Source organism: Nicrophorus vespilloides, unplaced genomic scaffold (assembly GCF_001412225.1).
Source record: "Nicrophorus vespilloides isolate i.1.1-1 unplaced genomic scaffold, Nicve_v1.0, whole genome shotgun sequence".
In the NCBI taxonomy this organism is placed as follows: Eukaryota; Metazoa; Arthropoda; class Insecta; order Coleoptera; family Silphidae; genus Nicrophorus; species Nicrophorus vespilloides.
The window spans coordinates 478,034-503,791 of record NW_017100108.1 but is presented as its reverse complement, the minus strand read 5'-3'; the positions used below and the strand labels follow the sequence as shown (position 1 = coordinate 503,791).

The 25,758-nt window shown below is 32.4% G+C and overlaps 4 protein-coding genes across 5 annotated transcripts; 2 read left to right on the top strand and 2 right to left on the bottom strand.

Moving 5' to 3' along the window:
* Positions 1–9,885: 9,885 nt before the first annotated feature.
* LOC108568335 lies at positions 9,886–11,711 on the bottom strand. The gene is made up of 4 exons (XM_017929345.1): positions 10,628–11,711; positions 10,405–10,575; positions 10,176–10,348; positions 9,886–10,111 (listed from the first exon to the last, which is right to left on the bottom strand). Exons 1-4 carry the CDS (start codon positions 11,573–11,575, stop codon positions 9,976–9,978), a joined length of 1,428 nt encoding a protein of 475 aa, XP_017784834.1. The 5' UTR covers positions 11,576–11,711; the 3' UTR covers positions 9,886–9,975.
* A 1,131-nt stretch (positions 11,712–12,842) lies between these two features.
* Positions 12,843–15,191, bottom strand: LOC108568366 (retinoblastoma-binding protein 5 homolog). Its single transcript, XM_017929412.1, has 10 exons — positions 15,081–15,191; positions 14,999–15,024; positions 14,548–14,949; positions 14,316–14,497; positions 14,145–14,264; positions 13,897–14,090; positions 13,669–13,844; positions 13,503–13,601; positions 13,154–13,286; positions 12,843–13,097 (listed from the first exon to the last, which is right to left on the bottom strand). The coding sequence occupies exons 1-10, from the start codon at positions 15,097–15,099 to the stop codon at positions 13,015–13,017; spliced, it is 1,434 nt and encodes a 477-aa protein (XP_017784901.1). The 5' UTR covers positions 15,100–15,191; the 3' UTR covers positions 12,843–13,014.
* A 73-nt stretch (positions 15,192–15,264) lies between these two features.
* LOC108568365 (WD repeat-containing protein 3) lies at positions 15,265–18,694 on the top strand. Its single transcript, XM_017929411.1, has 9 exons — positions 15,265–15,732; positions 15,787–16,155; positions 16,209–16,402; positions 16,458–16,992; positions 17,138–17,365; positions 17,418–17,687; positions 17,744–17,983; positions 18,042–18,452; positions 18,512–18,694. The coding sequence occupies exons 1-9, from the start codon at positions 15,352–15,354 to the stop codon at positions 18,677–18,679; spliced, it is 2,796 nt and encodes a 931-aa protein (XP_017784900.1). The 5' UTR covers positions 15,265–15,351; the 3' UTR covers positions 18,680–18,694.
* A 1,438-nt stretch (positions 18,695–20,132) lies between these two features.
* LOC108568377 (major antigen-like) lies at positions 20,133–23,873 on the top strand. 2 transcript variants are annotated; one of them, XM_017929439.1, is made up of 6 exons: positions 20,169–20,213; positions 20,274–22,216; positions 22,482–22,818; positions 22,874–23,080; positions 23,136–23,366; positions 23,424–23,873. In XM_017929439.1, exons 2-6 carry the CDS (start codon positions 20,280–20,282, stop codon positions 23,658–23,660), a joined length of 2,949 nt encoding a protein of 982 aa, XP_017784928.1. In that variant the 5' UTR covers positions 20,169–20,213; positions 20,274–20,279; the 3' UTR covers positions 23,661–23,873. The 2 variants fall into 2 exon arrangements, with proteins under 2 accessions (XP_017784927.1, XP_017784928.1); XM_017929438.1 differs by having other exon boundaries at positions 20,133–22,216.
* Positions 23,874–25,758: the final 1,885 nt, after the last annotated feature.

The window sequence follows — 25,758 nt, the reverse complement described above, 5'->3', positions numbered from 1 at the left end:
CCAACTCACCAATATGGTTTCACTAACCACACATCCACCCAACACGCCATTTTCAAGATGATGTTGTTGGAGGTACAGTGTGTGAGGATTCTTTTGTGGACTATTTTCTCTAGGAGTTTTCCAAGGACTGGGAGGAGAGAGATGGGACGGTAGGATTCAGGGAGAGTGAGACAATTATTTAGAAATACTAGAAGTTTTCGTTTAACGTGTTATATGTTTTCTTCTAAAATTAGAATATACACCAAGATTCCGTTTAATTGATTGAACTATTATTGAAAATTACACAAAATGTGTTCTCCTCATACTCTTAGGGAACATCTCACATTCTGTAAAAAATATTATTAAAATACATTATACTACTTGTATAACTACTTTGTAACAGATAATTATTTTTTTTGTTATAATTATAGAGTAGAAATATAAGGTGGGCCAACTTCGAGTGACTGATGTAAAATACATATAACTTTTGTAATTGTAATTTTTTTTAGATGAAAGTATAGTTTAGTTAAGAACTTTTCTGATATAAGTGTGGAAAATAATATATTTATTAATAATAATATTATTATTATTTAAATGACCTCCATTTTTTGTTGACAGAAATGCGTTTCTGGCTCCAAATTTGTTATTTCTTTACAAATATTTAATTTAAGCTGATTTATTGTTTACGGTTTATTCTGGTAAACCATACCCACAAAGAGAAATCGTTAAATTGGGAGAACGGGGAAGAAAAGTGAAATCTGAATTTTTCGAAATAATTCGGTCACCAAATTTATTGGCATATCTAAGGCATTTTTCTGAATCCCGTGTTAACAATTTTTGGGCCAATTAAATTTTCTATGGAAACATCTTCAAATCAAATTTGAATATTCATCATAAATAAAAAAAAATTAAAAATATTAAAAAGTCACAAGTTATAAATATTTTAAAACAGTCAGTCATAGTTGATCCACTATATTCAATAAATGTATTATTATTATTTATTTAAAAATAAATTAATGGTAATTGCTAGATAAATTAAAAGTTTATTCGTGAATATATGTATCATATATAAATTTTCAATTCGTAAATAATTTTAAATTATATCCACATCTTAAATAACTGTACAACGCTTATTAAATTGTGAATTGCGATAATTGATAAATAAATTCTAAAAGCCCGAGTCTGGCATATGTAAATCACACGGAAGATTTTATTATACCCCCAAAGTATACATTAATCGCAACTTAAATCATGTTAATTTATTATCGTGTTTGTGTATTTACGCCAAATTGTTTGTTTTTTTTTTCGCGATAAATAACAATGATATATCGAGGGAACTTTATGGCGACGATAAATAATTCCGGATGATCTGTCCGCCAATAAAGTCCACATCCGCATAAATATGATTTATAATTAGTCGATATTTTCCGCAAAACCAATCTATTATATATATTATATTAGTACAGTGTGCGCTTCTTCGGCCTAATGAAATATTGATAATCGCGCTCTAGTTTAGCACCAGATTCCGGTCTCGCGTTAATCCCGATAATGCATTATTGGCAGCGCATTTTTGATGTTGATTGATGGCCTGTAATCATGGCACCATCACATTATAAAGTAGCTTCTAATACAAAGTGAGCAATCGCTGCCGTATTGAAAAGATATTGGATGTAGGCCAACTTATTACTACCCCTTAAAATCCCCTTAACACAAATCTCTCGTGCTGTTTACACTTATACATTATAATAGATTGCCTCTACTCATCGCCAGCTAACATGATATCAATCGATATCACACTAATACAAAAAGGTAAGACTAATCTACATTTAAGAATTTATTTTATATTTATATTATATTATAATATTATTTAGAAAAATTGTTTAAAACTAAAATTGTTTCATTAATAAAAAAAATAATACTAAAGTAGATGACACTATATAAACAAGACTTTCGATAACAAAGAAGGTCAAAGTGATTAATTTGTAAGCATTTATGAGATAAACCTGTAATTATTACTAATTCACAACTATCTTCGGAAAATGTAAATTTACCATGTCTATTCCGCACCCCAGTTTTCCGTTGTGCATTTCGAGGATCTAGCCCAATGATTCTCAAAGAAAAATGTTTGGGAGATGTCAGAAAAAATGATGACAGACGGGACGGTCTTTTTTTACACATACCCATTCTTTGGGGGTCATTTAATTTTTTAAGTGTAAAAGGGGGTCGCGGACCTAAAAGATTGAGAAACACTGCTCTAGTCGGCAACGCGACGTCCGCGTATCAAATTTAAGTACCTGCCGCTCAAAAATTTTAGAATTTAAATATTTTAGATACAATATTTTGATTAGATTGATATGAAATCACAAACGGTGACTATAAATTTATAATGGTTTGCCAAAACCACGAAGTTTGTTCAACTCAGAATTATAACATCAAAACGAGCCAAAGAAGTTGCTTACCATTTTCTAGTTGGTTGGACTGAGACCTTTTAAATGAAAGTATTATATCGCGTAATGATGACCAATTTTTTGTCAAACAAATACTAAGCAACGTAGCGTCTTCAAACTTAAGCTTTATAAGCATGATACTTTTGATCATAGTAGTTTTTCAAACAAAAACCGCTATTTACACGTGAGGTCGGGTACTTCTGGGACCACCACTCCTCTCTGCCTCTCACGTCTCTCTAGCTAGAAGTTTTATTGGTGGCATGCCAGCAATTATTTGAACAGCATCTCGGGAGATTGTTCTGTACGCGCTGCAGTTATGATAAAACATTTTCATTTTGTCCAAAACTTTGCTAAGTTGGCTGAAACAACTAATTAAAAACAATTTTATTTTAATATATTTAATTTTCATCCTTTCGTAATTTCTCAACATAATTTCCATTTATTTTAATACATTTCTTAAGCCACCTTTCAAAACATTTCTTAAAATCGGCTCCAAATCTTATCAAGTTGAACATTAACTGCATTTATTGGAAGTTAAGACTCTTCCACACATTTTTTTTAAATTTTCGGAAACAGCCAGAAATCACACGGTCCTAGGGAATAATAAGCTGCTGGGCGAATTTCATTGATGCCAGATAGAGGAAGAAAGTTGTTGTTTTTTTCAATAGTGTGAGTAAAGTAGTGACAAAGTTCCCCTTTTTTTAAACTTGTGGTAAGCAAGTTTCTGTGTACCATTTTGCTTAAAAGGGCAAAACAAATACGTGCCTTTTTTGGATGTCATTTAAAATTCGCTATTACATTGAAGCTATTACATTCATCAAATACCATTTCCTGTGTCATTCTTGGATCTTCGTCCATTTTTGCTTTCTCCAGGCCTTCGTCGTCAGCGGCGTACACATCAGAGGTGCTACTAAGCAAAGAAGAGGGCGGAGGCTGCAGAGGGCCTACGAGGATAGTGGCAGTGGAGGCCAGCATTAACATGATGTAGGGGAAGTGCCAGAGAGGCAAATACAATCAGCATCAGACAGTAGTATAGTGATACAGGTCCTGCATGCTGGTGAAGAGGGGAGAGGTTTTAGCGGTAAGAATCCCACAGTACGACGACTCCACCCATGGTCCCTATGTAAGGTTTCCTCTCCTCTACAAAAAAAAGGCCGTCGGTCGAAAATTTCGGGCAACCTTCAGGGGGTTCAGTCTCCACAGAAAAACATGTCCGGTCTTTGAATATTTAAAACTACTTGGAAATAGTCACAAGGCATGGTGTATTTAGTCCATATCAAGGCAATAAAGCCTTCAAATTTGTTCGCAAAATTTACGTAGTGTACGGTATATATGAAAGAAAAGCTTGTCGATGGTTTTAAAATGATTATTTTTTTTACGTTGGGAAGAAGTTGTGAATAATTAAGGAGAATACATTATAGTCACTAATTATGTATCTGTTGTAATTTTCTGTTGTTGTGTCCAATTGCCCTCTTAAAAGGAAAAAATCGGACATGACTTATGTTAACACCCAATAAATATTAATTATAAATTATTGATTAAAAAAATTGTGCTTATAAATTTTTTTAATTACCACTTTGCACATATTATAAATATATTTCTTGCTAATAAGTAGTAATGCAAGCACACGAGATTTTCAATTTAAAAAAAAAAAACAAGAATTTGCCACTTAACCGGATTGTTTTTAAAAGTAAATGTTTGCAATTTTCGATGTCCTACATTTAACATTGGACTTAAAATCTTTTGTAGCAATATATATTTTCTTATCAGATACTTCTTGCTCCATTTATTTTTATTTAATAACTTAATCCGATAACAGTTTCTATAGCACTGTTGCGATTTTATTTTGCAATATTTTGTCATAAGAATGAAAGCAAAATTTGTCTATTTATGAATAAATAGATTTATAAGATTATAATTATAACATGACAATTAATTTCAAAAAAGTTGCCGACTTTTCAAATAGTCGAAGAGAAAACATTTGTTCATTAAAGTGGTCCAGCAAAATACATACACAAATACAAAATGTAAAGAGTAGAAAATTCTTGTAGGAAATAGTATCATAAAGTAAAATATTAAATGTTTTAAAATTAACTATAAATGATTAGTATTTTCAAAATAGAATAATTTGATTTCAAACTAATAAAAAAAAGTCAAACATTCCATAGTACATAAATTGCAAATTATTATAGAAAGTAAACATTCTGGTTTTGTAAACCCGTAAGAATTTCGTATAACAATACAAATTATTAATTATTTTATAAAAAAAATGCATAATTTAAAATTAATTAAAATATCAACTTTTTCTTTCCAAAAAAATACAGGTTTGTTCGGTCAGTGATATATATTTTAATTAATTAATTTAATTAGAACATTAAGCATAATGATGTCATAATTATAATATTTTAATAGCCAATTCGAACAAAATTGTAAGTCTAGAAAAGTGATTTTCAACTATGAAAAAAATGTTATAGGTGCCTCGAAAAAAAATAATTAAATTATTTTCCAAAGAAGTTCGAAGCGCGATAAGTGTATGAGTACGCGACTACTGAGCGAGGGTCAACTTGACGACATTCAACTGGTCGACACATTAACCCAGGGGTTTCCAAACTTTTCGGTTTGCAGCGCCCTATATCAGAATGTTTCCGCGGCGTCCCAAGTTAAAAATTTGGTCTATTTCAGGACGAACTCTAGTGTACAATTAGACAAAAAAAAATTGAAGAACACACATATTGAATGATATGATTTTTTTCATTTTGACATTTGTTGGATGTCATTTTTAGCTTACTTTACAAACAAATTGCTCGAAATTTTGTTAGCAGTTATTAGTTTAGGGTCAAATTTAACAGGAGTGCACAAAACAAACATTTCCGACATATTATTTCCGTAAAGGCAAAAAACTACTTTAATTTATGACGTTAATTACTTAACAGATAAAAAAAAACCTCTGATGAGAGAACCTCTGATCCAAATCAAAATCATAATTGCATCGGATATAACTGTGTGAGAGATTGCATACAGGTTAATACAATTAATTCGTTAATAAGTTCGACAAATCACATCACAAATGAATTGAAATTGTCCCTTTTTGAAGACAAATCACTAGTGATGGATTGTCTACAATAGCATACATCTAAAACAATTATTGTCCAGCCAGATAAACCAACACAAAACACATTGAAAGCTTAATTGCATCAATAACTATCATGTTGATAATTTTGTAGGATTACAAAGATGTATCCAAGGAACCAAACGATCAATTCAGATGTTTACTGTTAATAACAATGATGCAATACAAACGGACAGAATTGGCAAATATTGTTTAATTATTGGAAGTGATGTCGCATCAGGTTACTTTTTTTAAGTTTGTAAAACTCTTTGAATGATGAAACTTTCACTAACGATGATGACCCGAAATTGCACTTGCTTCAGTTATTTGCTGATAAGAACCAAATTTTCTATAAACGCGGAATAATTAAGTTGCCAGAATGATGGCAAAATATCATCTGACAAAATGGAAAATATATAATTAATTAAAATTCATTCTTTGAATTTTAAAAAAATGCAACTCTTTTTCAACACTATAATAGCGAAATTACTTTCTTGAAATTGAGCTATAATAATATGATCGATCAACATAATAAATGTTATTTCACATTCATATTTTTATAGGAATTAATATCTACATTTAAAATTGGAATTATAAATTAGGTTTTACTTAGTGTTACTAATATATGTTACCTGGAAGGTTACTGAGGAACTTATTTATTTATTGGAAAATACCTGTTGTCTAACATATAATTTTAAACTATATTATATTTGAATTGGAGATAAAGATTGTATTTATATCAATATAAATTATGTATCTTTGTATATAAATAATACAGTTAGTTTGCCTGTAATAAAAAGATAAATTAACTTAAAAATATATCCTGTAGTAAAGTAAAAGTCACAAGTAACTGCATATTTATATTGAATGTAATTAATTGCATTGCTATTCCGCATGGTCAAAAGGGCACGTGTATTAACATAAAATGTGCTCGGATATTAAATTTCTTTAAATTTTAAACGAATCGTTTGTGTGCGAGTGGGTGGGGTTTAGCAAAATTATGCAAGGCGCTTATGTATTCTGTACATTCTGAGTTCCTGTTCCGGAAGATTCCGGAAGTGCAAGGGTCAGCAACCCCGTGACCACAAAAACACCGGCACCTCCACAGCGATCAACGAGCGCAGCGCAATATGCAAATCCGGCAAGGATAAATGCGATGCGCCTTGCGCCGAGTCCTGTTGATTTTTATCGTTCTTCCTCTTGATGTTGTTTCTGCTGCTTTTTTTGTTGTTGTTCTTTATTTTCAACTTTTCTACTTAGTTTCGCCTTCTTCTCTTGTTAAATTGCACGGAACGAAAGGTTGATGAAATCGTTACTCCTTGCATTAATCGGAATTTAGAATTGCGATCGATATACGAAAGGAGTTGATTTCGAAATAGCAACGAAATAAACGGCGGCAGCGACGGCGGCAGCAGAGAAAAATGGAACGTTTAATTTACATATGCGGTCTGTAATAAGGCATATCCAAAGTTCGCTAATTGACCGAGCCATGCATGTCATTTAAATATCAACGAAACGATTACTGATTACTGGGAAATTAGAGGAATTTCAAGTTCGACTGTTTAAGAATCCCTTTATTTATTAGTATCTTTGTTTTAATTAGAGTATATAGGCAATATTAGTAGTGGTGTGGATAGATGCATAACTTAAATTGCGTCATGGACGAAGGATCCACCATAATGCAACAAAAACGAAAGTGCGTTGCGCTGTTTTAAAAGTTTCTAAACACCACAATCTTTCTATATAATAAAATTACGGGTGTGATGTAATGAATTAATAATTGGATGAACATTCAAATGCGAACGATACACATTTTTCTGTAAAAAAAATTGTTAGTTCTGTTCCTTTGCTTTCTTTTGGTAAAAGATAAAGACCGCGAAATAAGCGGACCGAATGATATATGTACGTATGAAGTTTGCATTTGATTTGCAACCATTTAGAGGGCTCGTTAAATGAATATTTATAGTTTCGTTCATTTATCGACTCCCTTCGGGGTCAACCAGTTTAGTCCACTCACACATACACCACGACTGCCATCTCATATACACACACACATATACTCTGTCGCACACATCCAAACACAGTCAGGAGCTTTGACACTTTTCCCTTGGATTTCGAGCCAAGGTTCTCGATTTCCCTTTTTATCTGATCTACTATGCCCAACAAATGTATGTATATCCTCAAAATGAACACATGTTACAAAAATAAAGAAACAATATAAACGTTAAATTACCGTGACTTTGTACGTAAGGAATGTTTATCCTTCGAACGGTCATACCATCTTCTGACACCTATTTTAATTTTACAGATTTGAATTTAGAATTCCGGATAAAGTAATATAAATGTAAAAATAAACTTAAAGATTTCAATTGATGTCATTCGATTTTGATTAATTACAAATGTGGCAAACGGTGGTTCGCGGTCCACTAGTGTACGAGAGAATTTTGGTATATTGAGTATATAGAGTATTTGAGTATATTTGCAATTTATGTTTTTATTTTGCATGTTTATAAAAAAATCCAATGTAAAAACAACATTTAGAATTTATCGTTTAGTACAGTGTTTCTCAAACTTTTTGGTCCGCGACCCACTTTTGCATTTAAAAAATTTGAAGGACACCAATATGTACACCAAGAGGTATGCTTATACTGTTTCTTCATATTTTATGCTTATCTACAAATCTCTTCAATTACACTTAGAACACTTACGAAAGATTGTAAACATAATGAGCAAATAGTAATTGCAAAACTAAATTACTAATAAATAATGTATAGCATTAAAATGTACTTTACCTTGAAACTAGCATAGAAATTGATATTTCAATTGTCATAAATAATATAATATAGATTGTAAGTATTAATCAGAGGTGGACCATTAACTTTGGGGGCCATGGTTTAACACTGTTTGAAATAAAACTTAAACAGTTAATATAAATAAGTAATATACTTGAAATAGTTGACAATATTATACTTAAAATGTTACTACGGTAACATTAAACCAATAATTATTTTGATTTCATATAGTCTGACTTTTTTTTAATTTAAACTTTTTATGTATTGATATTTTAAATTCAATGTTGATACCATCAAATTCTGTTTCATGGGTTACGCGACAGCTCGACGACGGACAAGTCGGCGACGGTCAAATTATTTGCAACTCATTTGTCAAATCGACAAATTTTCGATTCAGTATATACTGAATTCGTTTATTTTAGTTTACTTTTTGTGACAGTTACAATTGATAATTTTTGAATTATAAAAATGTAATTGTTTGATGAGAAAAAGGTGTTGACCAAATTATCAAAAGAAAACAAAATAAAATAGAAAATAAACATTGAGCGGAAAAATTCCGATTTGAATATAAGACGGACATAGTAATTCAATTAAAATTTGAATATATTATTAAAAAATATATGTTTATGTTCCATTAATATTTTCATGTTTAAATATTATATTTTCATTGAAAATATAAATATAAAATCATAAGGAAAAATAAAGTATTTGAAACAAATTACAGATAGTTTAGTTGTTATGTGTTTTTTCCATCAGCTTCTGGGATAAAATTATTATATAAAGCTGGAGGACATCTTATGGTAAATGTTACGTGGCTAGATTTTGTTTCATTAGTTTTAATTCGCCTTTTTTTAACAAATTTCGTTCAAGCTATCTATCATCGATATAGTATATGAGGAATACATATTTGAGGTTGATTCGTTTTGTCTTCTGGTCTTTTGTTATTTTGCCAAATTCTGTGTAGATTCTATTTCTCAGCAATTGTTTTCTTAATAATTATTGGGCATGTAGTGATACTTTTTAATTTCAGGTGTTGTAGTCCAAGCTCATTTTTGCAGTTTAGTTTTTCAATTGCCAAATCTATATCTAATTTAGTTTTTAGGGGAATTTTTAGATCTATTTCAAACTACAAGTCTGAAATGTTCCCAATCAGTTGCGACGTTATACAAATATGATGATGATGAATTTAAAATGATTATAATCCGTGAATGGTTGGAAGAGAGGTTCAAACATGTCTGAGTTTCAATGGAATTGTTGAGATATGTTCCAAATTGTTGCATTGCATAGATTTAATTAATTGTCTGTTCACCAGCTATGAATCTAATAATATAAAAAATTATATACATAAGTGATCGAAAAAAAACTATGCAGTCAAGTCTCTTTTTGTAGTTTTAAAGTTCTTGATTAGTCCGGTTTCAAACAGTCAAGGAATTGGCGTACTGCTGTATTTATGACTGAAAAAGTGTCGAGTTCAAGGCTTCAATATAATGAAAGTAATAATATGTATGGACAGAACATAATTTTATTTCATTTTCTGAATGACTATTTTTGTATATACATGAAAAGCTTAAAATAAATATCATCTAAAATGAAACATATTAAAATAAGAGAAATAAAAATCAATGCAAATAACTGTTGCCCTGAAATATCATACTGCCTCTAATCGATTCATCTTTTCATTGAATGAATTGGAATCTTTCACAGCCGGCACTTGACCTTGGACACAAGACAGTCGTGCACTTCGTCTTACGGGAGTAATATATTCGTGTGCGTTTTCTTGGTCCCTAAATTTAAATTTAAAAAAAATAGAACTTATTTGCCTTTAATATATCTATTAATATTAGTTACTTCTTTATTTTCCGTTCTTGGATCGCAAACTGGATGATACACGACTTGAAGACGTTCCTGGCCTCTTTCATTATACTTGATCTACATTTCTCATCATCAGATACATTTGCGTCTTTGTTTAACAAACTAAATTTTTCCAACAACTTATCTAGTGAATTATCTATTGTTTTCACCTAAAAACATTGTATATTAGTAGAATAAGATGGTTAATCTGTTAATCTGTTATTACCTCTGCCCCTTTGATAATAGCAGTCTTGAAACATTCCACAGCAGAACTAATGTTACCCCTGGTCTGTTCAATAGAAGCTCTGCATTCCCAATATTGAGGATCCTCCTCTATCTCTTTATATCTCTGCCTGATGGTTCCCAACCAGATCTCACATAATGTCAGAGGATATGACTGAAATGTATATTATTAGAAAATCAGATGAATATTAAATAATTAAGCATACATCTAAGATCAATTGATTTAAATCACCCAAAGCATGTTTGGCAATTGAAACTAGCTGGGATGGTTTCACATCAATAGCATCTTTGATCTGAAGTTCAATAGTTTCAGCCTCATTTTCTTTATCTTCATTATCTTGTGTAACTTTATCTCTTGAGAAGTATTTCAAGTGATGGAATGTACTCATTGGTTTGCCTCTTTTTTTGAGCCAATCATTTAAGCAGCTTTGCAGATCATTCAAGCCTGGTCCAGGTGTTGACTGATGGCCTAATTTTCTCATTCTTGTGGGTGTTTTAAAAGATTGGCTCCTCCTCTTATAAGCAGTTGGAGTCTTGAAAGTTATTTGAGTTAACACCTCCTGCTTGATAGGAGAACATTCAGAAATCAATGATAGTCCTATCTCATCAATATTTTCCATAGACTGTGTTACATCTGCTTTCGACAGTTTCTCTTCAGCAGTTGATTTTGCAATAAGCTTCTTTCTGTTGAAATGCTGTGCAGAGAGTGACCTACGGATAGGTTTGATCTTTTTATTTTTAGGACGGGCCTCATGAATAGCAGGCTTTTTGAAATTATCATTTTGCAATGCAGCTGTTTTGGGTTTCTCTTTCAATATGCTGTTGGACATTGGCTTTGCCTGACTTTTATTTATATTTGGTTTAATCGTACTTTGCTGTGTCATGTTTATTGACTTACAATTGGAATAGTTTTTTATTAGTGGGTTCTGACACGGAGCAAATCTTCTCTCTTTAACCTGTATTGGAACATACCCCAAACTAACAGAGGGTGGCAATGAGATTTTGTCAAGTTTTAATTCATCCTTCCTCTGTTTTTCATACATTAACGATGGATTGGCTTTAACCATTCTGTATACAGAAGTCAATGTTTGCCGAACCGGTGGGGCTTTTCGGATTCTTGATTTCTCATCCTTTTTCATTCCCTTGTCAGACATCTTTTTTTCTAATTTAAAATTATTTAAAACATACTTTGCACAACGTCAATCAAAATCACTTTATCATTTTATAACTTAAAAAGTCGTTATTAGTCGTTATCATATTTCAAATCGAAAGCAAGAAAGATCCAGTCTTTCCAACACAAAATTGCAAGTGCTGACCAGTGCTGACACCAATGCGATTTAATAGAATGTACAGTGGAACCTCGCTTAACGAGCATAATCTCTTCTATGATTATTTACTCTTTAAGCGCAACAATTTGTCATAACAAAGATGACAAAAAATGCGAAACGTCGCTCATTAAGTGAGTTATTTTTGTTACCATTTGCTTTCATCGTTATGAGAGGAACTCGTTAAGCGAGGTTTCACTGTATATTAGTATGTGTTGTGTGTGGGTCTATATCGCAAGCCTGACAACCGAAATACTGTCTATTAAAATCCCGACTATATCAAAATCTCGACAACCAAAATCCCAACTGTATTAGAATCTTGACAACCATAATCCCGACTATATCCAAAATGTCTACTATAACATTTTTAAATTAATGTGCTACATTTTTATTATTAATAACAATAAATTATTATTAATTTATTTGATATTGTTGAATTATTCATAATAAACCTTAACATAATGAAATAATCTCAAATACAATTATATTATTAATTGTTGTTATTTATTATTAATAACAATTTAAAAGTGACTACGCTCCGGAATTACTTAAAAATGTTATTGAAGACATTTTCGATATAGTCGGGATTTTTATACAGTCGGGATTTGGATACAGTCGGAAATTTGATTGATGGTATTTCGGTTGTCGGGCTTGCGATTTTCACCGGTTGCGTAACCATCAAAGGAAGTAAAAAGAATGCGACAAAATTAAGATTATTCTATAGTCCCTTGTATCATAAAATCTGAAAGTTGACGGATTCGAATTTCACGAACAACAAAAATGTATATCAATAACAATTGTTTTAAATCTCCATTTAAAAAAAAGGCATATTCAAAAACAGTTAACAGATAAAAAAAGAATTCCAAACATATTTATAATGTTTAATTCAAGATAATAAAAATCTAGGACTAGGAGAGAAGAATAATTCGAATTTTATTGTAGATATCTGTAATTTGTTCCAAATATTTTATTTCTCCTAATGGTTTTCTATAAGAGAAGACAAATGAAAATTTAATATTTAAACATGAAAATATTAATGCAACATAAATATACATATTTTTAATAATAAATTAAAATAGATATTTAAACGGTGGGCACCGACACCTGTTGTAGAATATAGCATATAAAGAACTATTGAAAGCAGTAAAAAAATGTATTTTTATTATTTTGAGAAATTATCTGATAATTCAACACTTAACACATAAGTTTCGCTTACTAGAGTATTAATTATTGAAGTTATAGGATTGAATAATATACACACTACAGTTTTATTTACGTTGCCGGGCCGACCCCTTTTTCCCGCCAACAATATTTTGTTTGTCTTTCGTTTTTAGCAACATGGGATGCACTTCTAAAAAGACAACAATTTAAATATAATAAAATAAAAGCAGAACGATTAAATAATACCTCCATCGTTTGTATTTTGTAGTTGGACATCGTAAACTTTGTACTTTTTCTTCTTCGACGGAGGTGATGCACCCGCTGATTGCACTGGCGGCGCTGTATTCTCCTGCACCCAATTATCTTCCGGGTCTTCCACCTAGAACATAAATAAATATAAAATATCCCATATATTACAGCCATACTATTAACAAATTACAAGAAATTTTCATATCGTAATAAAAATTAAGTTAAATTTTGGGATTGAAAGTTTTAATGTTTAAGTTCAGTTCATATGCATATTTACATATTTATAATATATTCATTTAACTTATATTGTACTACGACTGATCGAAACAATTATTTAAAATTTTACCTCTGGTGCAATTGGCAAAAATTGTAGACAATCGGTATTCTCGTTCTCTTCATCGGAGCTGCAAAATGCCGCTACAGGTTCAATGCCACACACATCAACCTACAATAATATACATTTTAGTAGTAACTCGATTTATAATAACAACCCAAATTTCATTAATTCTTACATCAATTTCTGTATCTTCTTTTGATTCTCCTCCACTTGCTACCGATTTATCTTCATCAGTCAAGTCGAATTCACTTTCTCTCTCCTCATACTCTACATTTTCATCAAGTTCTTTGAAATCAGGAGCAAAAGCTGACCAATTTTCTACTTGATTCTGTGCCCAAACACTAACCACGCCTAGAAATATAAATTTAACTCATTTTTTTTTTACATGCTGCACATTCATTACCAGAAGATATACTGGCGATAATTGGTCTTACAGGATGCCAGGCTACATCCAACAGCAATTCTCCTTTTGTACCATGCAATATCTTGACCAAATTGCCAATAGATTTTTCCCATATATATAAAGCATGTTGGCGGGCAGAACCAGCGCAAATGTATTCACCGTCACCCGAGAAGCAGCACTTTTTCCACATCGTTCTGAAAACGGAAAGTGGCTATAATTAATATTTTTTTACTCTTTTATTAACTTACTTGTTGACTAAATCTTGCAACTTTTGTATAGGTTCTGGTTCTCCATCTATACCGCATGTCATAACTTCTTTGCTGTCATAAACCCTAATTACCCTATCTGCTGTATTTACAAGAAACCAACTGGATCAAAACATTAATAACTTCATACTTTAACTGTTTTTGTTAACTTACTCTCCACGCCTGGCAAATTCAATGCTCTTAACTGCTGTTGCATTTGATGTACCCAAAACTATGCGAAAACTAGCTTTAATTTCTAATGTATCAGCATTCATAACTAGAACCTTTCCTTTGGCGTTCCCAGTATACACATAATCTCCTCTCCTATCGAAACTAGCCACAATATTTAAATCAGCCTGTAACATATTCATATAGAATTTTTGTTTAAATTGTATGATGTCTTTACATCATCATCTATAGGTAAAACTTGATGACTGCCATTGGTATCAACAAGTACAGCTGCATGTTTCATAGGACAAACTAACAGTCGATCAATTCCTCTAGGTTCAAACTGAACTTTTAGCACTGGACAAGGAAATCTGTACTTTTGCTCACACTCTCCAGACAAAACAGACCATATGCAAACTGTGTTATCTGTTGATGCTGAAGCCATTTTGTGCCCAGTCCTGGACCAACTAATACTGCAGACTGGGTGCACATGAGCAGAGATAATTTTTGCAATGCCCCTGGTAAGGAAATCCCATATAACAATTCTGCCATCATTACAACCAACAGCAAGCAGAGTTCCTCTTTTATTAAAAGCACAGGTTAATGCAATTGAGAGACAATCAAGTGTGCCATCAAATTCCTTCAAAACGGTTAATAAAATACATATTTTTTCAAGTAATATACAATACCTCTGGGTAATTCTGTCCAAATGATTCTAAAAAATATACAACAGTTAACTATGTTAAAGACTATTGTATAATAAATACATGCCCAATAATTCCAGATTCATGCTGTATTTGCTTAATTCTACTTAAGTCAAAATAATTCAAATCCACAAAATTGTTTTATTTATTTATTGGTTATGCCCAATGTTTTGTTTTGGGTAGTCAGTAGCACCAACATCAATTAAATTTAAAATCCCTAGATTTATATGTGTTTCGTCTAGTCCAAAACACATGCCTCTGCTTTTGTAGGTTATTGTAGTGCATGTTGCGGTGTGTTTACATCAGTTTGCATTTGAAGGAAGTGAGATAATGTTATAATGGGTTTGACTAAGCAATATTTACGTTATGTCTCTGCGGGAAATTTCAATATAATTGCAAGTCCTAACTGCAATGTAGTGTTTGTAACATTAGAAGGCCAAGAAGGCAGATATGTAGCTGTAGGAGCCTGTGAGCATATTTTTATTTGGGACCTAAGGTTGGGTGAGAAAGCACAGGTGCTGACTGGAGAGAAGTCCCCTGTAACTTATCTCTGCACAAGCCCTAACAAGAGACATTTAGCTGCTGGTTATGCAGATGGAACTGTACAAATTTATGATTTGAAAACTGCAGAAGTTGTGTCAATATTCTCTGGTCACAAAAATGAAATCACATGTTTGAATTATGATAGCTTTGGACACAAGCTAGCATCTGGCTCAAAGGTAAATCAAATTTTATAACTCTTCTATTCTTTTATTAATGTATTTGTGTTTTAGGATACTGATATTATTGTGTGGGACACAGTTGCTGAGGTGGGAGTATGTCGACTATCAGGACACAAGGGTCCTGTAACTCAGGTGGCTTTCATGTCATCCCAATCAGTCTTAATTTCATCTTCAAAAGATACATTTGTTAAATTTTGGGATCTTGACACTCAGCATTGTTTCAAGACGTTGATTGGTCATCACACAGAGGTGTGGTCATTGAGTTTACTCAAGGATGATCAATATTTGGTCACTGGTTGTGGAGATGCTGAGCTAAGAGTTTGGAAAATCACGCAAAACGATGACGAAAATAAATCGCCTGTAGAGCATTTATCTAGCAAACTTGAGTTGGCTACGCTGGATGATCTAGATGATTCAAATGTAAGAAGATGATGTACATCAATGGAAACTATGTTAACATGATATTATTTTAGTACAATTTACAATGTCATAAAAGTGGTTCATTGTTGAGGTCTGGAAAAGGACGTGTTATGTCCCTCTTCTCGGATACAACTGGTCAAATTGTTGGATGCCATGGCAGCGATAAACAAATTGAATTGTTTTGGTTCTGTTCTGACGAGGAAGCTCAAAGCCGGCTGAAGAAGCGCATGAAGAAAGAAAGAAAAAAGTAGCTGCATTAATTAATATGTTTATATCATTGATAATAATGGTTTAATTTACAGGCAAGAGGGTCTAGATGCAAGCGAGATCAATGAGGATATACTGCAGTTAAGTTTGAAAGATGAAGTTCGTCGGTTAACAAGTATCAAGTTAACTGGGAAACCAAAGTCTTTGCATATGGTTCTCGGCAACGGTGGCGAACTGCGTGTAGCTGTAACGCTTGCGAATAACACAATTGAACTATTCACGCTGCAGACATCCGGAAAAGGTGGTGATGCTAAGACATTGCGTAGTGTTACCATGCAAGGCCATCACAGCGAAGTGAGAGCTGTGAACTTCAGTAACGACAATTTAGCAATCATCAGTGGCAGCGGAGATACTATTAAGATGTGGAACAGGCCATCACAGATTAGTTTGAGGACCATCGATTCCGGATATGTTCTCTGCACTCTATTTGTGCCAGGTGACAGGCATGTTTTAGCTGGAATGAAGGATGGTAGATTGTTGATTATTGATATAGCTGCTGGCGATATTTTGGAGGAGATTCAAGCACATTCCGGGTCTGAATTGTGGTCGATGTGTTTGCAACCAGATATGGTACGTAATTTGAAAACTATTAAATAACAACTAAAAATACCTGAATATATTAATATTAAATGATTTCCAATTATCTACTATAATTTCATATTATTTAAGTTTGAAAAATGCAAAAATAATTCTATAAATAATGTACATGTTTCAGCGAGGTGTGGTAACAGGAGGAGCAGATAAAACTGTTAAATTTTGGCAGTTTGAATTAATCGTTGATGAGCAAAGTGAATCAAAAGCTAAAGTTTTGTCACTGCTACATGTGCGTACACTCAAACTGGAAGAAACTGTTCTATGCGTAAAAGTCTCTCCGAATAGCAAATTCGTAGCAGTTGCCTTGCTTGACTCCACTGTCAAACTGTTCTTTTTAGATACTTTTAAGGTATTAATCTCGCACATGAAATTTAGATTCATTAATTAATTATTTGCTTTAGTTTTATTTATCGTTATATGGACATAAATTGCCGGTGATTTGTTTGGACATCTCATCTGATTCAAATTTGATCGCCACCGGATCTGCTGATAGGAATGTGAAGTTATGGGGAATGGATTTCGGCGATTGCCACAAGAGTATCTTCGCTCACGATGATTCCGTGACGGGACTGCAATTCGTACCGAAAACACATTATTTCTTCACGTGCGGCAAAGACGGAAAGGTGAAGCAATGGGATGGCGACAGTTACAACAAGATTTTAACGCTGCAAGTAAGTATTTTATAATGTACATAAACTGTCGCATACTTTAATGTATATTTTATTAGGGACATGTTGGAGAAGCATGGAATTTGGCCGTAAGTCCAAATGGACAGTTTGTAGTGTCATGCGGAGCGGACAAGGTTCTTCGTCTCTATGAGAAAACCGATCAACCTTTAGTACTGCAAGATGAGGAAGAAGAAGAAAGAGAACAGCAAGATGGATTGGCTACTGGGGAGCAAACCGTAGTTGCAGGTCATCCAGGTCTAAATCTGCCATCTAAGAAAACCATCGGCAGCGAAAAATCCGTAAGCATATGAAATGTTAACTACGATACGATAAAAAATAATGCAATTCAATTTTCAGGCTGAAAGCATTATGGAGTGCTTGGAAGTTTGCGAAAAATACAAAGAGCAATTATCTGAACATGCTACATTGCAAGCTTCCTCGAATCAACCAGTGGCTTTACCAGCTGTGCCTCTACTCATGCAAGCATTCAGTGCCTCTACACCAGAAGATTTTGTGTTAGAAACTATTAAAAGGATAAGGCCGAGCGACATGGAGGAAGCATTGCTCATATTACCATTCACGACGGTATGCGAATTGATTCAGTATCTACCCAACCTAATGAACAGAGGGGATTATGTAGAATTGGTGGGCAAAGTTGTAATGTTCTTGTTGAAAGTGCATCATGCTCCCATCATTGCTAATCACACTTTACTTACTACACTGAAGAGCTTGCAGAAAGTATGCTGTGTAAAAGCAGAAGAACTGCGTGTAAGTAATTACATATTTCATCATTAACATTTTGAATTCATGGCAATATTTGATTGTAGGATATGGTTGGATACAATTATTACGGACTGCAGTTCTTGCAACGTGAATTAGAAGCTAGAGAAGGCGTCACACTCTTTCGAGATGCAAGCAGACAAAGGAAGAAGGGAGAGAAGAAACGCAAGCAAAGGGAGAAATTGAAACGTTCAATAATGGTGTTAAATAATTGAATTAATTAGTTTAATATATTTTACTTTATATGTTATTTCTTAATTTCTTTGCCATTTGGTTTATTCCCATTTTAAACCAAACATACATAATTTTCAACAAATATACATTGCATCATTGAAATTGGAAAATAAAAAAATAAGTTTAATTTTTACAAACTCGGTTATCAATTTAATTCAGTAATTCTAATCGAAATCGCCGTGAACAATCGCCCATTCACCCTAGTATTATGAACAATATTGTTATTCTCAAAGTAAAGTATCAATTTGCGATTGCAAAATCGTATACAGCGGAACCTCGCTTAACAAGCAAAATGAATTGTAAAAAAAATTGACTCGCTTAACGAGCGATGTTTCGTATAACGAGTGGCGAGAAGAGAAGTCCCGAATTGCGCGCCTACTTCATCATTTTTAAAACTTGTGTACAGATATTATGTGTATTTTTGAGTATATTAACCATTCTTTGTCATCTTTGTTTAAAGCGGACTATAATTTGCAAATTAATTTATGTTTGCTATAAATGCAAAACACAAATGTATTGTGTCCAACCATTATTATAATATATAAACACACTGGGTATATATCGCAAGCCCGACAACCGAAAAGTCTATTGCGGAGACGCCCAAGTGTTATTAATTTTGCACAAAAAAACACAAATAACATGTCTGAACACAAGTTTGGAAATTTTGTGATCACAAACAACAATAAGATGCAACTGGAATGACCACTAACACTAGGAAATGTTTTCCAATTCACGGGACTTGTGTCAAGTCCCCACTTGGTGGAGGTCTTTATACTTTTAATATTTGTTTATATAAAAAAGCGTACATAGTGTGTTCCGGTGGCAATCGCAAGCCCGACAACCGAAAGCCCGACGTTCGAAATCCCGACTGTATCGAAATCCTGACAGTGTCTTTTATTATTATATTTCTACAATAACATTTTTAAATTATTCTATAATATTTTTTAATAGGTACGTAGTATACTGCAGAAAAAAACTACTTTTAAGATCTAGGTCGATGGCTCTTTTGCCCGATTATTAATTGTTGTTATTTATTCTTAATAACAATAAATAATATTAATTATTATTGTTTTTTTTTTTCGTTGACTTATTCATTATAAAACTTAAGAATAAGAAATATTCTATATTAAAATTACTTTATGTTATTAACAATAAATAACAACAATTAATAATCTTATTAAGTTTTAGATTGGATTTCGATATAGTCGGGATTTCGATACACTCGGTTCCACTCTACTGGTAAAAGTATATCATCTAAATAATGTATATTGGGATGCCTAAGTTAATAATAAATAAACGTTTTTAAATAAATAGATTATTTCGAAATTTTAAAAATCTACTTTCACCTAGATAAGATTATATTGTTACATAAATCTGAAATGATTATTTTTCATAGCTTTAATTACATCTCAACCATAGGTAGTTCATGTCAATGATGTGTCATCTGTTCTGACCTTATTTGTATTTACTTTTACCTGCACAGGTAGCAAAGAAGTGAAAATGTGATTTTAACAGGTAAATTTCATTGTGGCTAAAATAAGTGAATATTCCATAAAACAATTTCAATGAAACCAGAAGAAAATGGATAGCAATGAATTTCCATCCATCCGCTCCGAGGATGGATACAGTACCTCCACATCACTATCATCTGGTCTAACAGGATATGAGGATGAGTTGAATGAGATAAAACATATCCTAAATCTTGGTAGTGTTCATAAAGTGAAGAAAAATGGGACTGATAAAAATACCATTGATGTTAGTACATATGAGACAAGAATCAATAATTTAACATCAGAATTGCAGACATCCCTCAAGCTGAATGAGAAATATAAGAATCAGCTATTTTCATTGGAGAGGAGCAATGAATTGAGAGTACATGAGCATTTTGAGAAACTGTTGCAAGCAAATTCAAGTTTAGAAAATCAATTAGCTAGTGCCAATAAGCAATTCAGTCTGTTGATGAAGAATAAATCTAATAGTCTTCCAAATAGTTTATCTCTAGAGAAGCTAGTAAGTGAATTGCAAATTGAGCTGGAGCAAAATAGAAATGAGAATCATGCAAATACAGCAATACATCAAGATTTAAATTTACAATTGAATGAATTGAGTTTAGAATTGAAAATAAAACAGAATTGTATTGATGAATTAAAGAAGAAAGTAACTGAACAGCATATTGATATTGGCAAATTGAAGCAATCAAATGCCTTGTTGACAAGCAACTGCACTTGTGTGAAATTGGAATTTGAACATTTGAGAAAGTCTAATGTTTGGTATAAGGAACAACTGCATTCTTGCCAAACAGAAAAGAAGAAAGTTGTAGAGGATTTTTTGACTGTAAAAAAAGATTTGATTAATGGAAATAGGGAGAATGAAAGGCTACAACTGCAAATGGAAAATTTGAAAAAAAAATATATGGAACTGATGAATGACTACAAAAATTTGGAGGACAACCTATTAAAACAGATTCAAAAGTTGGAAACTAAAAATACGTTAATGCAACAACCATTAGAGCCAGTAAAGAAAAGAGTTAATAATGTGCACGAAAACGAAATAAAAAGCCTACAGGAGAGTATATTGGTGATCCAGTCAAATCTGGAGGAGCAGAGGACTTTGTTCAATGCTATTTCTAAGGAAAACGTTAATTTGCAATCGCACCTAACAATAGTGGAAAACGAGCTTGATAACAAACAGTTAAGCATTGAATTGACAGAATGTAACTATAAAGAGATTAGCACAAAATACCTGGAAATCAAAGAAGAATTGAAACAAAGGAACAATCAATTGTTATCGAGCAACTCCCTGAATAGTAAACTGCAATTGGCTTTAGAATCAGTGACAGAAGAGCGGGACGAGATTACCAGATCCATCGTTGCGGTGCGTAAAGATTTTCAGCGCTTTCTAAATCTGCACCAGGAAACTAAGCAGGAATTGTTGCAGCGGAAGATGGAAGCAGAAAATTCCGAATACGATCTGAAGGTGAGCCAGAAGATGCTCAAGGAATTTGAGACTAGCGAGAAAGAGAATTTCATGATAATTCGATCAGTTAACGATGAACTGAAACATTTGAAGGACGATAAACTGGTATTGATGGAAGTGAATGCTAATAAGTGTCACCAATATGAAAGAGCACTTGATGAGATGAGGAATAATATTGTTACTTTGGAAAATGTTCTGAAAGGAGTGCTTGATAATTTTACTGAATATTTTGCGCGCAGGCCGGTGAAGAGTATTCAGGAATCGGGGATCGAATATGTGACCAATTTGAATGCCTTCTTCGAGAAGTTGCAGAAGTTTGGAGGTACCGAAGCGCACGCGATTTTCAAACGCAAATTGCTGGATAGATTGCACAAAATTGAGGATCGCGTGAGCGTTGTCGATACAAAGTGCGAAGAGAGTTTCAAGTTGCTCGAAACCAAAACGACAAGTAAGCCATGCATCACTACGGGAGCGGATGATCTTCTCAAATTGAGGGCTGCGCTGCAAGTGAAAGATTTAAAATCCTTGGAGAAGCAGAAAAAGTAAGTTTGGATTCAATAATTTATAGATTAACAAAAAAAATATATTCTTATTACTACAATTAGTAGTTACAGGCAATTATGTGAAACAATATCTAGTGTTTTAATTTAAATGTTTATTGAAACATATTAAACAAAAAGTAAAGAATAAAATAAATATATCATTATTAAAAATCTTTGAAAGAGCTACAGATTTTAGGTATTTCCACTCTAATTTAATATTATTCAATAATCATATCATTTAATCTATATCTTACTTATTTTTTAGATATGAAATAGTGAATAGAACATTGCTGAAAAAGATCAAAGAGCATATGAAGGCTAGAAGCAAAGCAGAAAAACAGTGCTCGTATTTGGAGACGATGTACAACGATACGATGGAGAAATTAAATACAAGCAGGTTGGAGTTGAGTACAAAGGCTGCGGAGCTGGCCGATTTTAAAAATATGTTCCGCGAAAAAAATCGAGCCTTAGAGAAACTGCAGAACGCCGTCACGAATTTAGAAATGAAACTGGAACAAAACAAAATTTCTTCTGAACAGCTAAATGCTATAAGCGAAGAGATAAAAACTAAGCACGCGTGTATAGTTGCTCTTAATTTAGAGGTAAGTTTTCCTTTTTATGCGTAGTTTTTTGTATTAATCTTCTCTGCATGTTTAGTTAACTGCTCTGAGAGACAAAAGTGATAGGCTAAGAGAACATTACGATAAAGTATTGATTAAATGTGATAATTTACAAGATGATAAAATACAGTTGGAGAATTCCCGACAAGAGCATTTGTTGGACTGCACGAAGACTATAGGTGGTTTAGAGATGGAGTTGACGGAACTGCAGGATAAAATCGAGTATTACCTAAAGGAAAATGAGGTGAATGTGGTTGGTAAAATGTAAACATAATTTTAATTCAATTTTTAATTTGCAGATATTGAAGTGCAATATGATAAACAAGAACTGCGAAATCGCGGACTTGCAGGAGAGGAATGGGCGGATACAAAGTGCAGCAAACGAAAAGGAGCAGTTTGTAAAGAGGTTGCAGAACGAAGCGAATCAATCGATGGAAACCTGCAAAAGATCTTCGGCGGAGAAGATGTGCTTGCAAGGTTTAATTAACGATTTCAAAACGGCCTTAAACTCAGCCATCAAGGAAAATCAGGTTGTTACTGTTTTTCGCTCTGTTAGAATATGATTTTTATAATTAATTGATATTTAGGATTTGAAGCAACGGATTCTACTGCTAACTAAAGAGAAAATGTCCAGTAGTTTGCCAACCGAGCTGATCATAAATCCGCTGGATTACAAACATATCAATTCGCTTATAAATAGGGCCCAGATGAGCGAAGTGAACTCATTAGGTAAACTGGAGGATTCCCTCAACTGTCTGAAGAGAGAAATGGCTTGTCTGCAGAAGCAGATCGTAGAGAAGAATTTCTCCGTTTCTAGTCTATAGGGCATTAAATTTTAACGATATTTGTTGTTATTATTAGCGTCTTCATTCAACATAAATTATTATAATCATTGTCTTCCTTCGCAACGTCGAATGAAGTTCAAATAATTGCATTCCATTTATGATAAGAAAAACTAACGACTGTGATTATAGCCTAAGGATTAAATAATATATATTGATAAAATAACTATACTATTATATGCATAATATAGCAAAGTCTCGGGGTGTTCAAATGAAATAAACTTTGTCTTAATCTAATTTGAATTTATTTATAAATTTCATGATTGGCGTTTTATAATTACATAATCTGTAATTGATAAATAATGTTAACACATTTCAGTTTCAACACGTTAGTTTAGTTCAGAAAGAATCAACTTATCTTTTTCAATTTTGAAACCCCCCGAAGAATTGGTATATATATATATATATATATCAATTTATATCAATTTATTATTGATACAAGTCTCTTTGGCCCTATTTCTACCCCTTGTGAGGTTTATCGGCTCTCACAAATTTTTGTTGGATTTTGGGAATCGAACCAACGACCTTTCGTAATACAGGCGACAAAATATAGTATTAATAGTTAATTCCTTATTGAGCGCGCAAGAAAAAAACTCGTAATGGATTATAACTATAGACATCTTAAAGAACAATAATTACAATATTAAGTAATTAAAGAGCACTCACAAAATTGAGATTGGCAAAAAAGCATCATCATGTAGCGTAGAATTAAAAAACATTGGTTGGAAATCATATTGTTTTTATTAGTTACATTAGCGCACTATTAATTTAGCATGTATCCAATCAACAAAAGTAAAGTTATAAACTGTAATTTTGCATGTTATTCAGATAATTAAATCAAAAATAATAATATTCTCAGGTTTATAAAATGCTAGTTATCACAGAGCAATATTTATTTTGGTTGCATACAAATTAAGACTATACGCAAGTACATATAAGTGCAGATCGTGATTAATAGTAACGCAACCCAAATAGCACGGACAATTAAGCTCGAACCCTGTCTCCATCGGTTCATCTGCAAATGAAGATATGGATTTCGGAGTTTTATATTCAACATATACAAGTTGTTCTTTTTTTTATTAATTACTGTGTCCTCTTGTATAAATGCACTTGGACCTATGCATAGAAGAAAAGAACATCTTCTTGTTCACGAATTGTTCATTATAATAGTTCGCTATACAAAATATAAATTGCTATGTAATCTCTATAGTACAGTACATAAAGAGTGTGAGCTGACTGAATTAGTTCTTAACTGTTGCAAGAAGGCGCGGTTTTACAAGAAGCTCTTCAAAAACTTGCTTACAAATGAAACAAAATCCATGAATTAGAAAATAATTCTTAATTCGAAAAAAAGATAACAACTGATCCACTCTCTCACTAACATCTGGTTAATAGATGATCTTAAAAAATAATTAGTAAATACTATATAATATAGAATAGAATATATAAAAAAACAGGTCTTGGAATAATAACGCATTTGTATATATAATAATAAAATCTGAATAATTTACATAAAATAAATTAAATAAAAATCGTACATACAAGATGATAAGAAAGTACAAAATAAAGATTATTAAAATAGAAGATCGTATGAGGGATATTTGCATGAAAGAAAATTTACGATAATAAACTTATTATTACATATATTTGCGTATTAAAAAATAATAATAATAGTAATTAAAATAAAAATAATTTAATAAATTCAAATTAATCACCTAAGATAATAATAATTTGTATATATACACTTTAGTTAATTAATAATAATAAATTTGCAAGAAGGTAACAACACTTAGCGACTTATGATAATGAACAACTCCGCATGAATCCGTTTGTCTGGTCGAAAGTTTAATATATTCCATATATCTTCCTGTTCATTTCTTTTTTTTATTATTTCTCATCCCTTCCTACGTATAGAAAATAATATATATTTTCATGTATAATATTTATATATATATATGTTTTGTTGTTTTCTTTTATTGCACGTGTACAGCATGAGCCATTGACCGAAATTATTTCCATCCATCCCATCCAATGATGAAAAGAGAAACAACACACACAAACAATATGATTCCATCTTCAA

Coding starts and splice junctions, on each gene's coding strand:
- LOC108568335 (XM_017929345.1), bottom strand. CDS start 11,575: ATGTCTGACAAGGGAATGAAAAAGGATGAGAAATCAAGAATCCGAAAA. Junction 10,576..10,627: donor TAAATCAATTGATCTTAGAT/GTATGCTTAATT, acceptor TATACATTTCAG/TCATATCCTCTGACATTATG. Junction 10,349..10,404: donor CTATTATCAAAGGGGCAGAG/GTAATAACAGAT, acceptor CAATGTTTTTAG/GTGAAAACAATAGATAATTC.
- LOC108568366 (XM_017929412.1), bottom strand. Junction 14,498..14,547: donor TTTTACCTATAGATGATGAT/GTAAAGACATCA, acceptor AATATGTTACAG/GCTGATTTAAATATTGTGGC. Junction 13,287..13,502: donor TTTTGCCAATTGCACCAGAG/GTAAAATTTTAA, acceptor TTTATGTTCTAG/GTGGAAGACCCGGAAGATAA.
- LOC108568365 (XM_017929411.1), top strand. CDS start 15,352: ATGGGTTTGACTAAGCAATATTTACGTTATGTCTCTGCGGGAAATTTC. Junction 16,993..17,137: donor TGTGTTTGCAACCAGATATG/GTACGTAATTTG, acceptor TACATGTTTCAG/CGAGGTGTGGTAACAGGAGG. Junction 17,984..18,041: donor CCATCGGCAGCGAAAAATCC/GTAAGCATATGA, acceptor TTCAATTTTCAG/GCTGAAAGCATTATGGAGTG.
- LOC108568377 (XM_017929438.1), top strand. CDS start 20,280: ATGGATAGCAATGAATTTCCATCCATCCGCTCCGAGGATGGATACAGT. Junction 22,217..22,481: donor TCCTTGGAGAAGCAGAAAAA/GTAAGTTTGGAT, acceptor CTTATTTTTTAG/ATATGAAATAGTGAATAGAA. Junction 23,081..23,135: donor ATTACCTAAAGGAAAATGAG/GTGAATGTGGTT, acceptor TTTAATTTGCAG/ATATTGAAGTGCAATATGAT.